The 23,095-nt window shown below is 52.0% G+C and overlaps 9 protein-coding genes across 9 annotated transcripts; 5 read left to right on the top strand and 4 right to left on the bottom strand.

Moving 5' to 3' along the window:
* Positions 1 to 1,549: 1,549 nt before the first annotated feature.
* On the bottom strand, positions 1,550 to 3,106 carry J4E90_003734 (uncharacterized protein; the record flags this gene model as incomplete). The annotated part of the gene is made up of 1 exon (XM_051433301.1): positions 1,550 to 3,106. The coding sequence occupies one exon, from the start codon at positions 3,104 to 3,106 to the stop codon at positions 1,550 to 1,552; it is 1,557 nt and encodes a 518-aa protein (XP_051293199.1).
* A 445-nt stretch (positions 3,107 to 3,551) lies between these two features.
* Positions 3,552 to 4,530, top strand: J4E90_003733 (uncharacterized protein; the record flags this gene model as incomplete). The annotated part of the gene is made up of 2 exons (XM_051433300.1): positions 3,552 to 3,582; positions 3,629 to 4,530. 2 exons carry the CDS (start codon positions 3,552 to 3,554, stop codon positions 4,528 to 4,530), a joined length of 933 nt encoding a protein of 310 aa, XP_051293198.1.
* Positions 4,531 to 5,029: 499 nt separating this feature from the next.
* J4E90_003732 (uncharacterized protein) lies at positions 5,030 to 6,727 on the top strand (the record flags this gene model as incomplete). The annotated part of the gene is made up of 1 exon (XM_051433299.1): positions 5,030 to 6,727. One exon carries the CDS (start codon positions 5,030 to 5,032, stop codon positions 6,725 to 6,727), a length of 1,698 nt encoding a protein of 565 aa, XP_051293197.1.
* Positions 6,728 to 7,215: 488 nt separating this feature from the next.
* Positions 7,216 to 8,585, top strand: J4E90_003731 (uncharacterized protein; the record flags this gene model as incomplete). Its single annotated transcript, XM_051433298.1, has 2 exons — positions 7,216 to 8,132; positions 8,183 to 8,585. 2 exons carry the CDS (start codon positions 7,216 to 7,218, stop codon positions 8,583 to 8,585), a joined length of 1,320 nt encoding a protein of 439 aa, XP_051293196.1.
* A 361-nt stretch (positions 8,586 to 8,946) lies between these two features.
* Positions 8,947 to 10,497, top strand: J4E90_003730 (uncharacterized protein; the record flags this gene model as incomplete). The annotated part of the gene is made up of 4 exons (XM_051433297.1): positions 8,947 to 9,286; positions 9,403 to 9,635; positions 9,686 to 10,103; positions 10,448 to 10,497. 4 exons carry the CDS (start codon positions 8,947 to 8,949, stop codon positions 10,495 to 10,497), a joined length of 1,041 nt encoding a protein of 346 aa, XP_051293195.1.
* A 287-nt stretch (positions 10,498 to 10,784) lies between these two features.
* J4E90_003729 (uncharacterized protein) lies at positions 10,785 to 13,420 on the bottom strand (the record flags this gene model as incomplete). The annotated part of the gene is made up of 2 exons (XM_051433296.1): positions 10,785 to 13,132; positions 13,186 to 13,420. The coding sequence occupies 2 exons, from the start codon at positions 13,418 to 13,420 to the stop codon at positions 10,785 to 10,787; spliced, it is 2,583 nt and encodes an 860-aa protein (XP_051293194.1).
* Positions 13,421 to 14,113: 693 nt separating this feature from the next.
* Positions 14,114 to 15,166, bottom strand: J4E90_003728 (uncharacterized protein; the record flags this gene model as incomplete). Its single annotated transcript, XM_051433295.1, has 1 exon — positions 14,114 to 15,166. One exon carries the CDS (start codon positions 15,164 to 15,166, stop codon positions 14,114 to 14,116), a length of 1,053 nt encoding a protein of 350 aa, XP_051293193.1.
* A 977-nt stretch (positions 15,167 to 16,143) lies between these two features.
* On the top strand, positions 16,144 to 16,318 carry J4E90_003727 (uncharacterized protein; the record flags this gene model as incomplete). The annotated part of the gene is made up of 1 exon (XM_051433294.1): positions 16,144 to 16,318. A coding segment is annotated over one exon (175 nt), but the record flags the coding sequence as incomplete, so codon positions are not given.
* A 4,768-nt stretch (positions 16,319 to 21,086) lies between these two features.
* J4E90_003726 (uncharacterized protein) lies at positions 21,087 to 22,463 on the bottom strand (the record flags this gene model as incomplete). The annotated part of the gene is made up of 3 exons (XM_051433293.1): positions 21,087 to 21,170; positions 21,226 to 22,093; positions 22,141 to 22,463. 3 exons carry the CDS (start codon positions 22,461 to 22,463, stop codon positions 21,087 to 21,089), a joined length of 1,275 nt encoding a protein of 424 aa, XP_051293191.1.
* Positions 22,464 to 23,095: the final 632 nt, after the last annotated feature.

The raw sequence follows: 23,095 nt of genomic DNA, 5'->3' as shown, positions 1-23,095 counted from the left end.
GAACGTACGCTACTTCATACCCGTACCTTAGAGCTTCGTCTGGTAGCTGCGCATCCCCCCATGCCGATTCCGCCTTCGGCTTCGTCTGGTACTGGTGCAGGTAGATACCACACACCGAGGCGTCTAAGCTTTGCACTGGGACAAGATATAGTCAATAAGTTCACGGGTAGCGATGAAACGAGGAAGAGCGGAGTCAGTACAGTCGTTGTGTCGTGGGATGTTGGGATGGATGTAAATGACGAGTGGAGTGGCTTGTTACAACACTTGCATGTTAATGTTGCACACAGCTTGGGTTGGTATGGGCAAAGGGTTGCAATCATCGCTCAGGGGGTTAGGCAAGTTCAGTGGTGGATACTATGAGCCAGAGTTTCTGGGAACAAGAATGCGAAGTGTAGGGCCATAGAGGTTGTTTCATTGATGTAAAATTACCCCGATAACACTTTCAGCACATGCTGTTCTTACAAGTTTTCACTACCACGTCAACCTAGGAAGAAACTGAACACCCTAGAGTCTACGTTGACGTTAGGCCACCTACTTTGCAAGTCTTTAGTTTAATGTAGTCGCTAGACCTGTTCAGTTTTTTTCTTGTATGAGGTGCTACAACATGTCCATTCACCCGCGCCCCTGAGCCTACTTAACCCCGACTCTTTCTTCTTCTAAACTTCCCGACTGACCCGAACATCCAACCCCACAACATCAGCACCTACGGATCCAAACTCACCAAACATGTCCGTCCCAAGCAAGCAAACACAAGAAAATTTTGAAGTTTCGAACTCATCAACGCATCAAAATGATCTCACGGATCTGTTAGCTGCATACCCCTTCAACCACAAAATAACGAAACGCGAAGACCACGAAGCCCACGAACTAAACGGCGTATCAATGAACCGCGCAGACCTCGTACACCTACTAGACGCTTACGCAGCCCTGGACATCAACAGCTACATCCCCGACCCCAACTCCGACCTAAAACAATTAGAAACCCAGTTCTACCTAACCGACAACAACATCTCCGCCACCAACATGCGCCACGTAATCTTCCTGGTCCGCCATTTTCTCATACACGTAGCCACATTGCCCCACTTGGATACACTCGTTATCAATACAGACGTTCCAGAGTCAGCGACCCAGTCGCCAGAGACTGAGCAGCTTCAAACGCAATTCATTAAGGAGATTATGCGGGAGGTTATTGCGTGGTTTATGGGTGGTGGGGAGAAGATTCGAGTTGTTTTGTGTACCATGGGGGAGACGGATGTTGGGGGTAGTTTTAGGCATGTTTTAAGAGGGGCTGACGGGAAGAAAGTGGGGATGAGCGTGAGCCCTTGGGAGCAAAAGGTTGGAGAAATGAAGAGAGCGGGATTCTTTGGCGGAGGGTGTCATCTCCTGCGATCTCGATGCCGAGAAGAGCTTCCGTGTAAGCGGGTTGGTTGCCTGGGAAGCGGGGAGAAGACAAGATGTAACTGATGGAATGTGGATGTGTGGTAGAGTCTGTATAGGCTTTTTGAATGATACGAGACGTTGAAATTGCCGGTAGCTACTGTATTGTTTGTTATATTAGCTCCTCGCCTTCCTTGTCCATATCTTTCTGTCGCGCTTGCTCTCTCTGATACTCTTCAAAGTCAAAGCCTAGCTCTTTAACATCTCTAATCTCCCTCCTCTTCTCCCCCATCTTTCCAAACGCCTGTCGTATCTTTGGGAAGTTCTCGCGACACCAGTACTCCCACTCGCCCCATATCGGTGGTGTCTTTGCTTTGCCTCCATTTTCCAACCCCTCCTTGCTCTCAGCGCTCAATGCCCACTTACTCATTGCGTTGATGTAGTTGGCATCTTTGGGGAAAGGCAAGAGATGGAAGTTTCGTCCAGCACCCATTTCCTCTTCGATGCTTTGCTCCCAGTCGCGCATTTCTTGACGTGAGGGAAGCGAGAGACGACCGGAGTATACGCGCGCGAGAACAGCGGATTGCGCTTCTGCTATTGGAAAGGGGATAACGCGTTGGTTGAGAGCGAGGAAACTCAGGGTCGGTCGCGGTGCGTAGAAGAGGTGCTGATATGTATGGTTCACTCTCTCGCCAGTAGTAATGAGTTTCGGTTCTACGTCCTGCAGGAAGGGCAGACTGTAGAAGTATCCGGTAGCAAAAACTATGGCATCGATATCGCGTTCTTCTGTTCCGTCTTCAAACATTACGCCTCTATTGTTAGGGAGAAATTGTTTGATGGGCAGAACTTCTCGTCTCTTCTGGTCTTCGCCTGCTGTTCCGTGGGTTGCGCTGAACATGGATCGCGACCTAGTCGACCACAACAACGGCTTTTGACAGAACTCAGCGATCTGGGCGCTGACGTCTGCACCAGACGCTGAGTTTCCCACCACTATTGTCTTCTTTCCGGTAAAGTCCTCGGGCTTCCGGTAATACTTCGAATGGCTAATGCGACCGGGGTGCTGTGCAGCCCACTCTTTGATACCGGCCATGGGTGGTATGTAGGGAACTATGAAGTGGCCATTCGCTATAATAACCGCATCGTAGACTTCGGACACGTCTTCGTCGTTTAGGAGGTTACGCGTAGTCACTTTCCATGGGCTGCTAGCGACATCGGGGTCTACTGGACTGACATTGATGACTTGTGTACAGTAACGAACAAGGTCTTGTACATCCGCGGAGTAATCGTCGATATACATTAGTACTGTTTCATGAGTAGGAAAGAGTTGACTATCCGCGGGCCAATCCAGGTCTTGGAAGCCCATTAGTCCTCTAGGTATATTCGTTTCGAGCTTTTCGTACATTGGCGACAAAAAGGAGGGAATTTTCGAAGTTCCGTTGATGCCATTCGTACCAATGTTCCCATTCATTACTGCATCTTTGGATTGCCACTCTGGTTTTTGAACGTCTTTATTGGGGTTGGTCTGAGGTATGTCGAAGAGATTCTCGTCCCGCTGTTCGCCTGTATATATCCAGATCCCACCTGATCGACTCCGTTGTTCAAACAGCACGATCTTATCAAAAGCCTTCTCAGCTCGGAGGTATTTTGCTGCCGCCACACCCGATGGTCCAGCGCCTACAATGGCTATCGTCCTAGCTCTTATTGATGTTCTACTGCTATCGGAAGACATCGTAGCAAATTTGGAGAGGGCGATAGGACAGGAATGACGGAATGAGAGCCAAGTACGCGAGGACGCAACAGAAATTCTAGGAACGGAGTATCTCGAAAACAGCAAGAAAACCATGGGAAGAAGTTGGTGATAAGGAATGACGCCGACATATCGAGGTGGAACGCGAAGATCGGAGCTGGTCGGAATGGCCTTCCGAGCGGAACTAGGCGAGCATCGACCTCGGGCAGCTTCATGTAACATGAGCTTGCGCATACCACCGGTGGTAAGTGACGATTCGGCCCTAACCAAACTTTATTAACTCACACTCCTTGACCGATACAGCCCTCATTGCCGTAGTCATCTCCTCTCCTCCAGTTCCTACCTAGCAATGCTACGCACACTGCGACTTGCACGCGTTTCACCAGCCCCACGACCAGTCCGAAGCTTCTCAACCAAGATTGCAGCCATGGCACCACTGCGCATCGGCTTCGTGCCAGGTAGGCGCGTCATTAATACTGTTGCATCGCCCGCTGACGGAAATAGAACACTTCTCCACACCGCTCGAGTTCGCGAAGAAGCACTACGGCCTCGACGCGAAGCTCCTCCCGTTCCCCAGTGGCACAGGGCACATGGTCACGGCGCTGCAAGCCGACGAAATCGATATCGGAGTTGGCCTTACCGAAGGCTGGATAGCGGCACTGGGAAAAACACAGGCGGCTAAGCAGGACGCTGGCTTCAGCGTGGTGGGGACATACGTCGAGACTCCGCTGTGCTGGGCCATATCCACAGGCGCCAAGAGGGATGAGCTCAACGGAATACAAGACCTCAAAGGCAAGAAAGTCGGCGTGTCCAGGATAGGAAGCGGCAGCTACGTGATGAGCTTCGTGCTTGCCGACCAGCAAGGGTGGCTCGACACTTCGTCCAACAGCCCACCATTCCCCGTCGAGGTGCTGAACACGTTTGCGAACCTCCGCGATGGAGTCAACGACAGCACGGCCGACTTCTTTATGTGGGAGCACTTCACGTCGAAGCGCTACTACGACAACGGCGAGATCAAGCGCATCGGCGAGATCTACACACCCTGGTCCTCGTGGAAGATCGTCGCCGCAAACCATCTATTGAACCCGAAGAACTGGAGTTCGGCACCCAACGCCAGCAAGCCAGTGCTTACTGGGGAACTCGAGGACGTCATGGACAAGATCAATAAGGGAGTCAAACACTTTGAAGCAAACCAGGAAGAGGCCGTCCAGTATATCAGCACCAAGCTCGATTACTCTGAAGAGGACGCGCGAGAGTGGTTGAAAACTGTTCGCTTTGCCAAAGATGTGAAGGGCGTTGACAAGGAGGTCGTCGACAAGACCGTTGGCATACTGCAAAAGGCTGGTGTGTTGGGCGGGCAGGTCGATCAGTCCGCTATGATCGGGCTCGAGCGACATGCGGCATGAAGCTAATCTGTGCCAACCGCTGAATATCATGCCACGCGACTCGGGCAACGGTTCGCGCACCGTGCCCAATAGCTCTAGTGTCGGCAAGCACACCGTGCAATAGGATCGCCAGTGCATGTTCGGAACGATGTCAAAGCTCGGAGATTTGGGTTCCATGCTTTTTGTTTGTTATGTATTGCATATCAATCAGAGCATCCGTCTGCAACTGCCAACGCACCGAGATGCCTTCACCAGTACCATCACATCGAAGAGTCAATACAACGCACAAGGCAATGCATTCACCTGTTTCACCTCTACAGAGTGCGACTTCACAGCACCGCGAAGCATTTATACTCGCCGGTAGGTTTTCATGGAGTGCCCTTGGAGATTCTCGCACAGCTACCTGCGCTTCGACCACCGACCTTCCACTGCAACGGACCCTAAAAGCCTTCGCCTCCGAATCCAGCCCAACACGAAGAAAGCCTACTTTCGTCAACTTCTCCCGACCACTACCCCCGCAATGTCAACCGGCATTCCAAAAGAGTTAGAGTTATCTCACCTCGATCAGCAGCCCCACATACGCGTGTATGGCCGCTACTACATCATCTTTCCCTTTCCGGACATCAGTCGCGCCCATGAAGCAAAAGAGGCGCTGCACAATGGCTTCAAAGAAGTTCTGAGAAAGTTTCCATATCTTGCTGGCACTGTGGACTTAGACCCCTCTACCGACCTTCTCCGTGTGCAATACCCCGACCCCATCGATCTAGAAGCTGAAGCACGCCGTATATTCACAGTCAGTTACGACGATGCACAGCATGACTACGATTCGCTTGCGAAGGACGCCTTCCTCCCAGACGAGTTGCCCGCTACTATCTTCTGCCCAAACGAACTCAAACATCACGCTGGATTGGGCGAAGACGCGTATGCCGAAAGGATGACCAGCTTTTCGAAAGGACCTTTGCCAATCTTCGCGGCCCAGGCTACTTTCATTCCTGGAGGTCTGATATTGAGCGCCTGGTGGTATCATGCCGTTATCGATGGCACTGGTAACGGAAGGATTCAAAAGATATGGTCCGATGCGGTACGAGCTCTTAATACTGAAAAGAACAAACTGCCGCCAGTTCGTCCGCCTGCTAGATACTATCGCGTGCCAAGCTACAAGGACCAGCTTCAACCATTGAAGGATATCGTCAAGGAATGGAACGTCGTACCAGATCCGTCATCAGCGCGTCAAGCGCTCGCAACGCTGGTTCAGGAAGCCGATGCAGCAGGCCAGTCTACTAATACACCTGAGAAGCCATTCGCGAGGCGCTTTGAGCTCCGCAAAGGACCGGATGAAGGACCCAACAAAGTCGTTGCCGAGATGTTTCGCTTCTCATCGCAAGCTATCGAAGAGTTTCGCAACGACCTATCCATCAAGATCGGGAAGCGTGTATCTAATTTCACCGCACTGTCAGCCATCGTCTGGGCAAATGTTATACGCGCTCGCTCAAAGTCGATCACCGCTTCGGGTAACACGCAGTCGACCCTTGCCGTCGTTGTGGACCTCAGAAAGTTCCTTCCACTGCCCTTCTCATCCCCAGATTATCTCGGCAACCTGGTACTGTCTGCTACGCCCACCTTGGATCTCGATGGTGCTGCGGCCTCTCTTGAGGACATCGCAGCCAAAATCACAGACGCTCTGCACGCCATCAACGCGACATGGGCAGTCACCCAGATCAACAGCGTCCTTACCAACCCTGCCGAAGCGCAGCAATCCCTTTTAAAGTTTCCCAAAGGCCCGGACCTATACATCACTAGTTGGCAAAGGATGGGAGCTGACAGGGAGTGGTGCATCCCAGGCACGAGCAAGTCAAATGCGACTGCTATTCGGCGAGCGGCGTGGGTCAGCGAAGGTGGCATCGTGGTCTTGCCCAGAGAAGAAGACAAAGAAGGACAAGAAGGAGAGCCGTACGAGATCATGATCAGTCTCACAAAGGCCGACATGGAACGATTCAGGGCCGGATTAGAAGATGCTAGATGGTTGGTCGACTCGTCATATAAGCCGGGCAAGGTCGTCACCTGGCGTGACATATTCTCTCGTCGTCTTACCGGATTCGGACTGGCCTACGGTGGTGCGCTCTGCCTCTTGACCGTGGTGATATGTGTGTGCACACTCTCACAGTCTGCACGGATAGCTGGTGTTGCACAGGGTCCTGCTCAGGAAGAACTCAGGTAGATAGGCTTTGTTCAGAGTGTCGGATCTCTTTTAGGTGGTCTGGCATCGGATAGGGAGTTACCCTCGTGACGACGAAGGAAGTGAAGAGAACAAGGCGAAGGCGCCTGTGATGTGGCCAGAGTGGCTACAGGTGCCGAATGTAAACTAAACCACCATTTCAGGGCGTCCTCAATTGAACTACTCATGCATGCTGCACAAACATCCTTTGATGTCTCCATTATTCCTGATTCGTGTTGTTTGCTCCCGGCTTCGCAGCAAACGAAATCGTGCCTCGCTTGCGCGATTACCTTCACCGCTCGGACCTGTACCTGCAGTTTCATGACTAAAAGTGACGATCCTCCGCGGCATGCTACCCGCTAGCGCCCCATCCAGCATCGACCCTGAGAAAATCCAGTTGCTACATGGCACGGCCAGCTTACACACCAGCGCCCAATTATTAGGCACTATCATCACTATCGAAATACCCTACAGATTCCCATACAAAAACCATGGATCCCGAAAGAGAGAGTTTGCTCTCATACCACGAGACGCAGCGTGAAAGAACACAACAGCTGCTTTCGCACGAGATCACAGCGAGTGCGCAAGCTAATGAAGATTACCCTGTTGATCATGGCAAAGTGGCGTGGATGCAGGTTCTTGGTGGATTTATTCTGTTCGCGAACAGTTGGGGCTTACCGAATGCATTCGGTGTTTTCCAAACATACTACGTCGACACCTTGATGCCGGAGCAGGACGCGTCGCGTATTGCCTGGATCGGATCGATTCAGCTTTTCTTCACTACTATCGGTTGCTTGCCAGGCGGTGCGCTGCTTGATCGGGGATACCTCAAAAGTATCATCGCTGTTGGCACGGGCCTCGAGGTACTGGGTTTGATCCTGACTTCTTTCTTCAAGAGCTATTGGGCCATCTTCTTCGCTCAGGGAGTGTGCATGGGCATTGGCAGCGGTTTGATGGCGATAGTGCCCGTCGCTGTACTAGCCATGTTCTTCGAGAAGAAACGTATGCTGGCTACTGGTCTTGCATCGACTGGTGCTAGCGTTGCTGGTATCGCCTACACTCTCTCCTTGCGCTCGCTCTTCCTCAGCGTCGGGTTCACGTGGGCTGTTCGCATCTTTGCGCTCATCATATTGGTGACCAACGCCGTCGCTTTTGTGGTGATGCGCTTGCAGCTTCAGTACGGATCCAAGGGCTGCAGCTTTGGCTTTCACCACTTCAAAGATCTGCCATACACCTTCTTTGTCGTCGTATTCACGCTGTTCGTCGCGTCCTCGTTTGTGCCGTTCTTCTTCATCCAGGAGTACGCTATCAAGCTCGGTGTGTCGAAGGATATGGCATTCAACCTGTTGTCGATCATGAACGCCGCCAATATCTTTGGGCGTTTTGTTCCAAACTTCATCGCCGACAGGTACGTTCTCATCATTCAACTTCGCAATAGCCCAGTACTCACAAGTTTAGGTACGGCGGTGTTAACACCCTACTTCCTCTCACCGTCGCCTGCATCATCACCCTTTGCATGCTACCCCTCGCTCAGGAATTGAACGGTCTCATCGCTATCAGCATCGTGTACGGCTTCCTTTCTGGCGGCGTGATAATTATCCCTGGGCCCACAATTACGAATCTCTCTCCCAACAAGGCCTCAATTGGCGTACGTCTCGGATTGGCGTATCTTGTTGCTGCTTTCGGCGGGCTGCTCGGTAACCCTGCCATGGGCGCACTCAAGGGCGAGGGGAATGGCGCGGTAGAAAACTTCAAGGGTGTGTGGTTCTGCGCGGCAGGCGTAATGGGTGTGGGTGCCGTAGCTCTTATCGCCACGCGATGGCTCAAGTTGGGTAGCTTGTGGGCTGCAGGCAGAGTATGAAGTTCGATGGGAAAACTTCAACTCTGAAATTCCTAAGAGGCAGATGGCGGTAGAAGAATGTCAGCTTACCGTGGCTTATCTAAGCACGCCCAATCATGCAGGCTGGATCGGTGTTGTCTACGCAGCCAATCATATACTGCCCCCGATTAAATCTTGAGCGGTAGTCGTGCATGAGGCAGTATTCTGAAGATCTGGATCACTTGATAGCTGCCATGTAGCACTGCATCTCGAAGAGGAAATATTCCAAAATCAGCCGACACAGTATGGAACGAAGACGATATATAAGATGAAATACCGTCATTATACTCTGGAATACCACTAGTATCCTAGTCACAGTTTCAGTGCCTGCCTACAAGCGAAAATGCTACTCTTCGACTCCATCACCTTTTCCCTCTCAATCCTCTCCACTGTCCCAATCACACGCGCCGCGTTCTACTATCCCACACCCGCCATCTCCTTCCTCGAACACATCCTCGTCGACAACTGGGGCGCTTATGCTTCCAATTTCTCCTCCGCAATCACCCCTTGCACGAATTATGTTTCGCAGACCGGTACTACAGGGCTCAATAGTGGTCGCACCACCGCTGCCCAATGGATGCGCGTCATGTTCCACGACTTTATCACCGCGAATGTGAGTGCGGGCACGGGAGGTATTGATGCTAGTATTGGATTCGAGACGGCGAGGGAAGAGAATAAGGGGAGTGCGTTTAATGATAGCTTTTCGTTCTGGAGGCCGTTTGTCGGGGAGGGGATTTCTAGTGAGTGCATCGCTTTTGATGGGTCATTGATGATGGAACTGGTACTGACGAAGCGGTAGTGGCTGATCTCGTTGCACTCGGTACAGTTATGTCGAATAATCTCTGCGGAGGCGCGCAGATGCCATTTCGACCTGGCCGCGTTGATGCGTTCGAAGCAGGAAAGACTACGGGCGTCCCGGCACCAGAGACGGATCTAGAAGAGACACTACTTTTCTTCGAGCGCGCAGGGTTCGACAAGGTGGATGCTATTGGGCTCACGGCTTGCGGACACACTCTGGGTAGCGTACACCACGTAGGTTTCTGGCTGCTATTCGATTGGACAATGCTTACTCATCCATGTAGGGCGGCTTCCCGGAGGCTGTAGACGAGAGCTTCGTCACGCCCAGTAACACGAATGGCGGTAGTAATTTCGACACTACACGCGGCGTCTTCGATCCAAATGTCCTCGGCGAATACTTGAACGGAACGGGAAAAAAAGGAGGACCGCTAGTCATGTCGTATAACGACACGATGAATTCCGATAAACGGCTTTACGAGAGCGATAAGAATGCGACGATGCGCACTCTCTTCGCACAAGGAGTTGGATTTCTCGATACGTGTGCCGAGCTCATGGGTCGCGCCATCAATACTGTGCCTGCTGGTGTTCAGCTCAGCGAATCGATTGCTATTATGCCGTTCAAGCCGTTCAACACGACCTTTGACTTCGACCAGGATGGGAGGTTGACGCTTTCGGGAAAGATCAGAATCCTGACACCGGCAGGTAACTCACCACCGCAATCACTAACCTTTCGCATCAGCCACCACGAAACAGAACTTGAACCAGAGAATGAGACAGGCAGCTCGGTTTTTGGTCGCAGTGGTGGTGAATACGGAACTACAACTTACTTCCCGTTCTCGCTTTCTGGACCCGCCATCCAAAATGCCACGTTTTTCTCCGTCCAGGCGCCTAACGTACTGGAACAGACTTTTGGGATCAATAGCCAGGCGTTTGTTGTTCCAAGCCTGACAGTCCTGAGCGGCACAGCACTCAATGTGACAGTTGCCGACTGCCAAAAGAGCTCGTGTGCAGATTTGACTATCCACATTTCCGCCCCGATAACGCAGCGTGGCACGTTGGCGCCGAAGATGAGTGGGATGAATATGGTACTGAGTGAAGTGATACAGAAAAGCAGGGTATGTACAATGTGCGAGGGGCAGATTGTCTTGCCCGATGTACCGACTGGGCTGGTTACTATCGAAGCTTTCTGGGAAGGAAAGCTCGTTGACACCCTCTTGGTTAATGGAGGGCAAGCTGGCTGGTAAGGTGAAGGGCCCTGAACTCTTGTCGCCTCTTGCTGCATTCACGCTGTTGAACTTTGAAGACTAGATGACTTTCAATACAATGTATATTTCCACCCTAAAAGCTTTTCTTCTAGATTGCAACTCATATGACAATGCCTACCTACATCGAAGACGTCGACAGTGACCACGGCCGCTCACCAACATCCCACTTCTTAGGCTCTTCACCCATATAGAACACCAACTCGCCTCCTTCTGCAATCTCGCTATGCTTCAACCAAGCTCGATCGAGTTCCTGCCCGTTCCAGGTAACCTTCTGCGGGTAATAGCTTGTGCTTGACAGATTCTGGGCCCGGATAGTCAACGACGTCTCGACTGCCGTTCCACTAAAGAGCGAGATCTTGAGCCAAGAGAACCGGGGAGCAGAAAGAAGGTAGAGCGGCTGGGCAGACACCGGATACATGCCCATGAGATTGAACACCAACCAACTGGGTAAAGCACCACCGTCGATGTTTCCGGGGTATCCGTTACGGTCGTCGCTATAGAAGTCGTCGACGATAGCTCGAGTCCGATTGACTGTCATCCAGTTCATGCCAGGGACGTAGTTGTATAGGAATGGCGTTGCGAAGGATGGTTCGTTTCCAGGGTTGAAGAGAGCGGAGCCCGCATCGTTGTTTGCGCCGACTGATGTACCAAAGCCTGGAATGAAAGAGGCGTCTAGCCGACGGACGAAAGCATCGTCACCGCCCATCAGATCTATGACTTTGGCCATGTCGTGTGGTGCGACACTGAATGCAGTCTCCCAAACCTTGGCTTCGTAGATGTCTGCGTCCCAACCGCATGTTCCGCAGCTCAGCGGGTCATACGCAGTGGTGTTCCACGTCCCATCCGCGTTTCTAGGGCCTGGGAAGCCAGTGAACGTACCCGTGCCGTTGAGAGTTGTGTTTGCTATGGGATTCCATTGATTCTGCCACCAGCTTGCTCGTTCGCGCATCTGATCGACGTCTTCCTGGGACTTCATAAGTCCATCTGCCATGCTGTAGATCGCGAAGTCGTTCTGCGGGTACTCAACGCCACGAGAAACACTGCGGGTGTGGTTGCGCGTAATGAAGCGAAGGGAGAGATAATCGTCCAGTGCTCCTCTGCCTTCCTTGGTGGCGCCGTCAAAAGCAACCGGATCAACATTGCGCTCGGGCAATACGTTCGCGTCTTTCATCACTGCCTTGTAGGCCTCTTGCCAATCGATTCCGCTGTCGAGCTCGCCTCGACCAGTCTCGCCGGCAAGTGCATGGACGCTCTTGACGAAAGCGTCCGCTAACACCATGTCTGCGTGCGTGCCGCCCTGAACGCGACCGTTCCAGTTTGCTGCGCGACCGGCGGGGAGGTAACCCTCTTCAGTGAAGATAGAAATGAGACCAGAAAGAATGCGTGAGTACGGCTTCGTGAAGACCAGGTGATACAAGGGTAGCAGGGTACGATAAGTGTCCCAAAGCGTATAATGGTCATCGTAGTATGGCTTAGCTTCGTTTGACTCCCAATTAGGGCATTCGCCAGTTTTGTCGGTTGGCATCAGGCCTGTCTGATATAACCCGGAGTAAAGCATCCTCTTCAAAGTTTTATTGTTGCTTGTCGAATGGCCATCGTCTCCGATCTGAATTTTGCTCAAGATTTTCTCTTCCCATACTTGCCTTCCTTCGTCAACGACATCCTCGAAGGATTTCGCATCAGGAAGCTCATTTTCCACGTGAGAGCATGCCTGTGCAGCACTAATGTACGAAATGCCCAATTTGGCCTCAAGAGTAAGGGTGCCATTGACTCGCTGCTCCTTAGGCGACCAGCTGAAAAGAGCGCCAAGGCCCATTCCGCTCCCAGCATAGGACCGGACGTCAGCATACGCGCGCGGCACGGGGCGAGACTTGAAGCTTGGTGGCGAATAAGGGTTGTACTGCCAGCTAAACGTGCCAGCGCCGGGAGTACTGGGAAGTTCTCCCTGAACATAGTCGGATGTTGGGGTGAGCACAGATCCTGCAGGCACACTAAAGTTCCCGCAGAAATGGATTGTATGACTTTCAGGCTGCGGCCAGCCACCCGTGTAGGTCGCTGATCCATGGTATGATGGCAATCCGTTCGAGGAAGACCCGACATGTAGCTGCCCGTGCAGGAACTTTTGAGAGTATGCCATCGAAGAATAAGCTGGCAACACGTGTGTGAGGTCGACTAGGACGTGCGCATCGTGCTCGCTGGCTGACAGGGCTCCGGTCATCGTGGAATCAACATTGACAGTGGAGAGATTGTTTAAAATGACTTCTGGTTGAGGGAAGGTGTATCGCATGAATCCGGTATGGTTACCAGAAGTGATCTCGATCTTGATGCCGTTCTGTAGAGTCGTAGTGAAGAGGCCCACTGTTGCGGACTCCAGTTCCAGACTGCGGTTCTGGGCATAAGTCATGTTGTCGGCAAGGTTAATAGACTCGAGGCTGCCATACAGCGGCATCTGCGAGATCAATCCATCTAGATCTTGTTAATACTCGTAGGCGCCTCATTGGCGCAAGCAGAGGACTGACAGGTTGGAGCTCCGCCAGATCCGCTGACGTGCGTCATGCTCACTGCTGTTACATTCCCCAAAGGCGTGTATCCAGCATTGGCGTCCACTGCACTGCCATTCGGAAGCCCAATGTAGCTCGTGTCGATGCCTGGCTTTGCCATCGCCCATGGTAAACTTGCGCCGGGAAAGGAATTACCGCCTGCGATGGCGGAACCAGGTTTGGGGCCCACTGTGCCGATCAAGGGGTCGACCATAATCCATAACGGTTCTTGAGATCTGCCATGATTGGAAGTCGACAAAACGAATGGTGCCGACTCGAAGACCGTCAGCCAAAAGAGCAGTCGCAAAAGAGAGGGCTGATGCCGGCTAGCCATTTTGCAGCACAATCTGGTCCAGCTGTGATTGAGATCGTGTGAGATGAGGAACAAAGCTTGCCATAGCAAGTTATTGTACCCCACGCATTGCGCTAAGGGCAACCGTTACTAGGTAGTCCCAATCGGCGCAATACAAGGACGATTCTATCGGAAGAGCTCGTGCGCACATGATCTCGCGAATGGAGAGACTTCGGGGTCGAGTTGGGCGACCGGAGAACGCCCGTTGTCATTTTATCATCTCATGTCGGCACCTCCGACCGCGTTCAGGATCCCCAGTTTTCGGGTTGTCATTGTTCCGTTACCTCCGAATGACGATCCACGTGGAGAAGGGCCGAATAGCTGTCTGCCCGGGCGACGGCCTAACTCAGCCGATCTTGAGTTCCGCGCACTCTTGACGTAGCCTTCGTATGGACGCGCGACCAAGCTTGAGTTTGGGTAGTTAGTTACAGTTGAGGCTTCCAAGTAAGAGAAGATCGCCAACCCACTTTTGATCAACGGAAGGAGGGCTCTTTGGTATATTGAACGCGGACATCTCATTCTTTCCATACAAGTCAAGGAATCCGTGTTAGCTACTCAAAAACCAGGGCTATGAGCATATATGTCAGATGCTTCGCTGGAATTTGCGCTATCATCCGACGCTGTCGAGGCATCCTCCGGATCATCCTCGTCCCCACCTTCGTCCGCGGTCTCATCTTCGCTGACCTTTACCTCGGATGCATCGGCATCCTCAGATATCTTACGTGGGTTCATACAGTCAGCCGTATTACAAAGACAGTACTGGTCGCCCTTGAACCATTTCGAACCGTAGTCTAGTGTCAGCTCTTCGCCGATAGCGACTTTTCGCTTTGTGACTACATAAACGGCTCGACGCTCCAAAGAACACACCATCTCTACAAATTCCGTATTCGGATTGCAAGAGTGGTTGATGAAGCGAGTCACACCTCCGGTATGAAGAGCGTCTATAGAAGCTGTGGCGTGTGTCTGAGTTTGGTCAAAGTTTGGTTTACCGATCGAGATCCCGACGCGATAAGCATCTCGTCCATGAGCTGGAGTTCCATCGTCTTTGAAAGGTATGATCTGGCCTGTATACTCTCCTACAATGGTAGAGTCGTGAATCACCTTGCGCGCAAAAACACCGTGACCGCGCGAACCGACGTCCTGTAGCAGTAAGTGAGAGAGCCAGAAGCCATGCAGATACTTGACCCATGCATTGTATCCACACATACAATGTGCGACATCTTCTGGTGCTTCGCAATTGGGGCATGGCTCGATGCAGGACTCGGTCTCGTCAACGTCTCCAATAAGACCCTCAATTGTGCTGGGAGGGCAGTTACCTCGGAAGGCTGCTGGCTTAGTCTGGTCATGCCAATGTTCTGCGTTGAACGCGGTTTCCAGAGCGACCGAGCAGTAATGTTTTCGGTTCGCTGCGTGTGTAGCTACTTTACGTCTGGGAATACCGCTTTCGTCCTGAGAGTAGAAGAATAGGCTACCCTGTAGGTCGGGATTGTACAGGTCTTTCAGGAGCTTAGTGACAACGCCAGAGGTGAACGCCGTCTTTTCGTGTTGCTTGCGCTTGGCCTTTTGTTTGATTTGCCGGAAGACTTCATCTTGTGTCAAGGGTAACATCGTTGTCGCGATGTATAAAAATGGTAACAAGGCCTCCGGTTGATCCAGAGTATGACTCCCTTCTGACCAGAACGGACATACTCGAGGTATTTACGTATTGAGGCCATATTGCGATGCATTGTGACATTGTGAAAGGGGACATATAGATCGTGCCAGTGGAGTCGTCTGTTCTATAAAGAGAGTTGAATCGCGCGCTGTGAAATCCCGATTGCGGTCGCAGGAGCGTTTCACAGTGACCATGGTGGAAGAATGAATAATTGCGCGACGAAAAATAGTCCACTGCATGCTTGGCACGTCCGCGCTCTCGCACAAACTAGAGCGTCCAGCCGATAGCATGTGATCTGGGCATTCCGGCGTATGCATGTTGTGGATATATCCAAGGCTTGGAATTGACGCTAACGGGGAACAGCTGCGGAGAAATATCGCAGGATAGAAGCTGGTTAATATAAGTTCTCCTCCGTGTCGTGATAGGGCTAGACGAATGATTGGTACGTAGAGCATGCTCAGATGTACGCGCAAGGGTACAGAATAGATCGCCGTACTACTTGCTTCTGTGGAACTCCGGTCGAGGATAGCTATAAGAAGCCTCCATGGTGCAGGGACTCCGGAACTAGGTCGGTCAACCTTCATCTCAGTCGACACCATGTTCGCCCTCAACTCCATATTGCCTGTGCTCTTCGCAGCTGTGGCATCCGCGCAGCCCACCTCCAAGCTCACGGAGATCACCGACTTCGGCCCTAACCCGCGCAATGTCTCGATGTTCATCTACGTGCCGGCCAACCTGCCGCCAAACCCCCCGATCTTGGTGTCTCCCCATTGGTGCCATGGTGGGATTATCCCGTATACGAACTGTCTGCGAGACATTTACTGACTTCGTACAATCATCTTTAGGTACGGCGCAGCAGGTCTTCGATTATCGGCCATGGGCTTCGCTTGGTGACGAATATGGGTTTATCTCGATCTATCCCAATGCTTCAATGCTGAATACGGATCAATGCTGGGATGTGAGTAGCCAAGAGTCGCTCACCCACAATGGAGGAGGCGACGCGCTAGGCATTGTATCCATGGTGCGCTGGACTTTGGAAAAGTACCATGCAGACAAAGACCGCGTGTTCGTTACCGGAACGAGTTCAGGCGCGATGATGACCAACGGTAAGACCGGACGGCATAAGATGCATGTGAGACACACGCTGACTCCATACCTCCGCAGTCCTGATTGGTAGTTATCCAGATGTATTCGCAGCAGGAAGCGCATGGGCCGGTGTACCCTTCGGCTGCTTTGCTGGCGACGGCTTCGACGTCTGGAGTGACGCGTGTGCTAAAGGCCAAATCGTCAAGAACGGACCGCAATGGGCAGCTCTTGTGCGCAACGCATATCCCACGTATCGCGGCTTTCGACCGAAGTTCCAAACTCTCCATGGCACAGCAGACACCGTACTATATCCACAGAACTTCCGCGAGCAGATCAAACAGTGGACGAGCGTGTTTGACGTGAGCCAGAAACCGACGGAGATTACGGAGGACGTTCCTTTCGAAGGATGGACGAGGTTTCGGTATGGCGACAAGTTCGAAGCGTACGAGGCAGGGAGTGTAACGCATGATATCCCGACGGATGCCGATACGGTGATGGACTTCTTCGACTTGAAGTGCAGCGGGCCGAGCTGCTTCTCGAGGCCCAGATCGGGTAATAGTACATGGTAGTTGATATGGTAATTTGTTAGCTGTTGCTGTGGAGTTCGCGACACACACGAAGTATAGCGCTTCAATATCAAAGAAGAATAGAGTGCGACGTTAACTCAAACGGCGGCCTGGTCTTGGTTCGGGCTGGTCATTGAGATGGTCCATGGGCGTAATGCGACGAATCCCAGGTCTTGCAAAACACACTCGGAATAAATACAGATGACTCAAGACAGTGCAAGCATAGCGCAGAGACATCGCAAAAACATTTTCGTGATACGGATGCTGATAAAATGGGTTAGGCAGTGGAAGGACGCGTTCGGGTTCCGCGACCCCCAGCTTGGAACCTTGGAAAGCTCGGCGCGTTACCGGCGCTAGAGCACGTGACGTCATCAGCCGGCAACGCGATTCCATCCCATATACTTGACAGCTTCCAACTACCACGGAAGAATACCGCCAGGCTCTACTGTGACCACAGACTCTATTTGATGCACACAAGGCTCATTCATGATCACGATCACGATAGTATCCGAATTCGCCCAATATCAACTATCGAGCGCAGTGCGGAGAAAACGCGCTAGACACGCGCTCCAGCGCTGGCAACGGTTCGTAATTCGCACCCATCTGCCGCTCTCATCGAACTTGCAGCCGTGTTACGATGCAGCGTACGCGATCTACGCTACCTAGAATATTCGGTTGCGGATGGCTTTGACCCGAGCTCATAGATTCGACAGACAAATTGTACCCCACTCTGGGTTTAGCGATCCCAGATGATCACATCGGTTGCCCTGCATGCAGTCTAAGGAGGAGCATATCCCCCCGCTGTATAGCCAAGAGTTGGGGAACTTTGTATCGCTGGCATGACGATGCTGGAAATTCACATCCGGCTGGAGATCCTCCGCAGAAAGGATTCGCAATACGGGGAGATTCCCCGCGCAGTCTTCATTATACCGACATTGTCGTTATAATGTTCAGACTGATCACTTGTAGCTCAGCCGGGAGCATATACACCTTGCCCGTCTTTCAGCGATGCGGGTTGTGAAGATTTTTGCGGCCTTCTGTGCCTGTTCGAAACACACGGTGCATGCTTTGCTCGAGGAGAAGTTCGTGGGCTTCGAGCCTGGAGGTCAAGCCTTGGATGTTGCTGGCGCTACCGTCATAGCTGATGCAGATGATTTCGTGGGTATTCACATTGCGCTCAATAGCCTGGTGGACGACTTCGAGCAGATCACTGGAACCCGACCCGCGCTCAGTAATGCCACTACCAACTCTACGATTTCGACTTCAGCAACGGGCATCATCGTCGGCTCTGTAGGGTCGAGACTCATTAGTCAACTGTCTGCCGAGAAAGGTCTCGACATATCAGACGTAGATGGAAGATGGGAAGTGTTCAAAACGGCAGTGATAGCCAATCCACTAGCTGGATTGGAACGGGCGCTGGTTATCGTAGGCAGCGATAAACGTGGTACTATCTTCGGCGTACACACGCTTGCGGAACAAAGTGGACAATCTCCGTAAGTGCTTCCATCGTGCAACTCTGGGTGGCGATTGATGGGTTACGACAGATACCATTGGTGGGTGGATGTGCCGACCAAGAAACACGCCGCTATCTTCGCACTGCCAAAAGTCACCGTTCATGGCCCGCCATCAGTCAAATACAGGGGGCTCTTCATCAACGACGAAGCACCAGCATTAGTAACATGGTGGGCTGCACGACACAACTCCTCTTACTATCCTCTCGACACCGAGTTCTACGCCCACGTGTTCGATTTGCTACTCCGGTTGAAAGCCAACTACCTGTGGCCTGCCATGTGGGGATCGACAACACCAGCCCCAGGTCAAATTTTCTTTACAGATGATCCAGGAAATCAGCAGCTCGCAAACGACTACGGTATCGTAATCTCTACCAGTCATCACGAGCCGATGCAAAGAGCCACCAATGAGTGGAACGCAACTGAGACCGGGTCCTGGGATTGGAGGTTGAACAAGGACAACGTCACGCGCTTTATGGAAGAGGGTATTCGTAGAATGGGAAACAACGAGAGTTTTGTGACGCTGGGTATGCGCGGCCCAAGTGATAGTGCGATAGTTGGTGACGATGCCTTGGAGATACTTCGAGAAGTGTTTGAAGTAGAGCGTCAGATCTTCAAAGAAGTACTAGGTGATCAGAAAGTGAACCGTAAGTGTAATCCTTGAGACAATAAGTTTAGACCACGCTGACAAAGTGTAGAAGCATGGACGATATACAAGGAAGTGGCGACCTATTACGCAGCCGGACTTAACCCTCCCGATGATGTCACTATCATCATGCCCGATGATAACCATGGCCAAATTCTGCGCTTACCCACTGGTAACGAGACTGCCAGGGAAGGCGGCGCCGGCGTTTACTTTCACTTCGAGTATTTTGGTAGGCCGCGATCGTACAAGTGGTCAAATACCAACAGCTTGGTCAGTATGCGCAGCTTGCATGATCAATCTTTTCCTAACAGACGCAGTCGAAAGTGTTGAAAGAGCTTTTGCAAGCTTACTGGCGCGATGCGAACCAGGTTTGGGTCATCAATGTTGGTGATATCAAGCCTTTGGAGTTACCTTTTGGATTCGCTATGGACTTGGCTTGGGATAACTCGAAGTTCGACTTCGAGTTGATACCGGAGTATCTGCGCCTCTACGCCGAGAGGGAGTTCGGCATAGAACATGCAGATGACATTGCGGCTCTACTGATGGAGTTCAACCATCTTATTGGAATGCGCCGCTTTGAGATGGTTCAACCAGACACGTACTCAGTACTGAACTATCATGAAGCAGAAACGGTCCTGACAAGATGGAACACGCTTGCGCGCGGAACGAAAACACTATACGACCAGATGCCGGACGATCACAAAGCTGCATTCTACGAGCTACTGTTCTATCCCCTGGTATCGGGCGCCACATACTACGCAGTAAACGTTCGCACTGGAATGAACTACCGACATGCTATGGAGCGAAGAAACTCTGCAAACGCCCTCGCTCATCAGATTTTGGCCGACTTCGAATATGACTACGATCTAGTTGAAGGTTTCGACGCTGTCCTGAATGGAAAATGGCTGAACATTATGTCTCAGGCCAAACTCGAAACGTTCGATACAGGAAAGCCCAAGAATTGGATGAATCCATCCCGCGACATAGTCTCGAATCTTTCTTTCGTTCAGCTGCGCCAAAATATGCAGTTCTCCGTCGGTAATCTTGGTATTTATGCGGAGGGCTCCAATAGTCCTCTCGACCAGGGCCGATGGGCTGAGTCAATCGATCCATCGTTGCCTTTCACCAAGTCTCCAGCCAAGGTACCAGAGATGAGTCCGTATGGACCTCGTCAGCGGACTATCGATCTCTTCATGCGAGGTGACTACCGCATTCCGCTCGACTGGCAGCTCGGTGATATCCCGGTGGATTGGTTGTCCATAACACCAAACTCCGGCCAACTCAGCGAGACCTTAGACGAGCAACGCCTCAACATCACCATCGACTGGACACGGGTGCCAGAAGGATACAACGACACCCTAGAAGTTGGTGTAACATCAATGCCATCATTTTACCCATACTACGACATCATACATATTCCGGTGACCAATTTCAAAGTACCCGGCGATTTCCTAGGCTTCCCAGAAACTGCCGGTTACATATCCATTGAGAGCCCGCACTACCAGCGCTCGTCGCTCCGTAGCGGCACTGCAAACAACGCGGTATCATTTGCTCATATCCCCTACCTGGGCACGCGCACCGAATCTGGATCTATCGCAATACGGCCTTTCCATGCTGCTCGGGCTTCTCTTGATGACGCTACCAAGGCATTTGTCGAATATGACATCTATCTCTTCAACCATACCACTGCCCTAAACGCCACGGTATACATCAACGCCTGCCTAGATACCGATCCTAATCTTCTCATGGAGTTCTCGCTTTCCCTTGACGACACCCCTCAAAACTTCACACGTGTGTTGGGTGACCCAAAGGACGCAGGCGATGTGCCGCCGGAGTGGACCAGTGAAGTGATGAACCAGGTTTGGACGAGGAAGATCAGTCTTGGTGAAGTAGCGGAAGGAAAGCACACGCTTCGTTGGACTGTCAATAGTCCAGAGGTTTACTTGGAGAAGCTTGTTCTAGATACTAGGGGCGGGGTTAAAGACAGCTATCTAGGGCCGCCAGAGACGATGATGGTGGGATATACATGAGGTCACATATATCAGGCAGCTCCTCCTAAGAAGGGCTACTTCATGGTTGCTTTGGAGCCCTCGAAACGCTCCATGCGATCGGCGCCTTTCAACCGAAGCTTTACACCATAGATGTAGAGCTGCGTGACAATGTCAGTAAAATATTAAACAACAAGCGAAAGCATCTGCACATACCAGTGATACCAGTGGCAACCCCAAACCCAACACCAAAAAGCCCAGCAATCCCACGCCCCAGTCAAGGCCAAGTGTATCGAATAACTTCTCTCCGAACAACGGAAACGCGCCGGCGAACATGCAGCGAAGGAAGGATATGGCCGCGACTGCAGAAGCGGGGAACTTGAAGGCGTCGATAGCGTACAGCTGCAGCGCAAGTTGGATGTTCATGCCTCCGGCCATCATAAGCATGATGGCTACCAGTGGCACCATAAAGTGCGTTCTGGTGGCCGTGAACCCGTACATGAACAGCCCACCAACCAGCAATGTTCCACCAACAAGACAGCTGACGAGTCTCGACTCAGGCTTGTACTTCATTTGGCCGGATGTTGTGTCTCGCTTGAAGATGGCTTCCATAGCACGAATAGTAGCGAATGTACCGAGGAGCATACCGATGCCAGCGGCCAGGAAGTCGGTGCCTACAATGCCAACGCTGTGTCCATATCCGCGACCAAAGACATCAGCGTAAGTAACGATGATCAGATATACGACCCCAAACACCACTGAGTAGAACAGCGAGGCTAACAACAGCGCTGGATCGAGAGCTAGATATACCAGGGGTCGGACGAACGCGTTGACGAGCGCAGTAGGGCCGGTAAAACGGGGCTGAAGATCCAGTACGGTATACAGCTCAGCGCTAGGCCTCTTTTTCCGTTCTCTTCGTAGCTTGTTCTGTAGAACCCTGGGTGCGTAGGACTCATTGAGGAGAAGAATTCCGGCGATCGAAAGCAGGGCGCTGGCAATGGCGGGTATCCAAAGAGTCCATCGCCACGAGACCCGCTCTGACATCCAGCCTCCACATACGGGGCCCAAGACGGGGCCTAGGACGCTGCTTCCTGTAAGCAAGAGTAAAGAATTGTACAACCGCAAACTTACGGTCCAAGCATCACGAGTCCAGATGCCTTCGGACGGGCAGCAAGATCCCACACGTCAGATACGAATCCACCCACTACCGCGATGGCGGCAGACCCGCCGAGTCCAGCGAAGAACCGGCACGCGGAGAACTGAACAGCGGTCTGAGAGAAGCCACCTCCGAGTGAGAAGGCAACAAAGACCAAATTGCCAAAGTGTATAATCGCTGCTCTGCCGTACCGTTCGCTGAGTGGGGCGAGAACGAGCGGACCGATAGCCAATGCGAAGAGGAAGATGGAGACCTGCAAGGCGCCGACGGTACTGTCCGTGATACCCAGGTCGTTCATGACTAGGTGTATGGACGGTGCGAAAATGGTGCTTGCGAATGGGGAGATGAAACAGCAACCTCCCACGATTGCGGTAGCGCGCACTTTCTTGGCGGTTGGCCAGGACTGAGATAGGTGTTAGCTGCAGATGTACTGCATGGGTGTTGACACTTACGCGAGGGTGTTCTTGTGTATCTCCGTCCAGTACCACAAGGTTGGAATCAAGATGCTGGATCTCGTGGCCCGCCATGAATATTTTGTCTGGTTGCGAGGCCTGGTCCGTGAGTAGCTCTTGATAAGCTAGAACGACAGCCTGTCTTTGACATGATCCAGAGGATTCGATATCAATGGAGTCGTTCATTTTCGTATTTCCGTCGGTGATAGACATGTTGGCGAGAACTAAGTCAATGCTGGTGAAGAGACGTAGACAGATACTAATAGGAATGCAAAAAAGTTGGCTGGCGAGTACATCGCTATCTTATACTTCTACAACATCTTCTGCTCTTCTACAGTTTTCCTGTCGGCGTTATGCGGCCGCATTTGCATTGTTGGAAGCCAAGGCACAGCGGGAGGCAAGGTGGAGAGAAGGGCCGGGTCAAATCGGAGAACCAGTTTGAATCCAATGCGGGTCTTAGGTTCCAGTGTTCGAAGCC

This window comes from Alternaria incomplexa, assembly GCF_024043165.1.
Source record: "Alternaria incomplexa strain BMP 0042 chromosome Unknown scaffold_4, whole genome shotgun sequence".
In the NCBI taxonomy this organism is placed as follows: domain Eukaryota; kingdom Fungi; phylum Ascomycota; class Dothideomycetes; order Pleosporales; family Pleosporaceae; genus Alternaria; species Alternaria incomplexa.
Note: the sequence above shows the minus strand (reverse complement) of the source record. Positions and strands in the feature narration are given on the sequence as shown.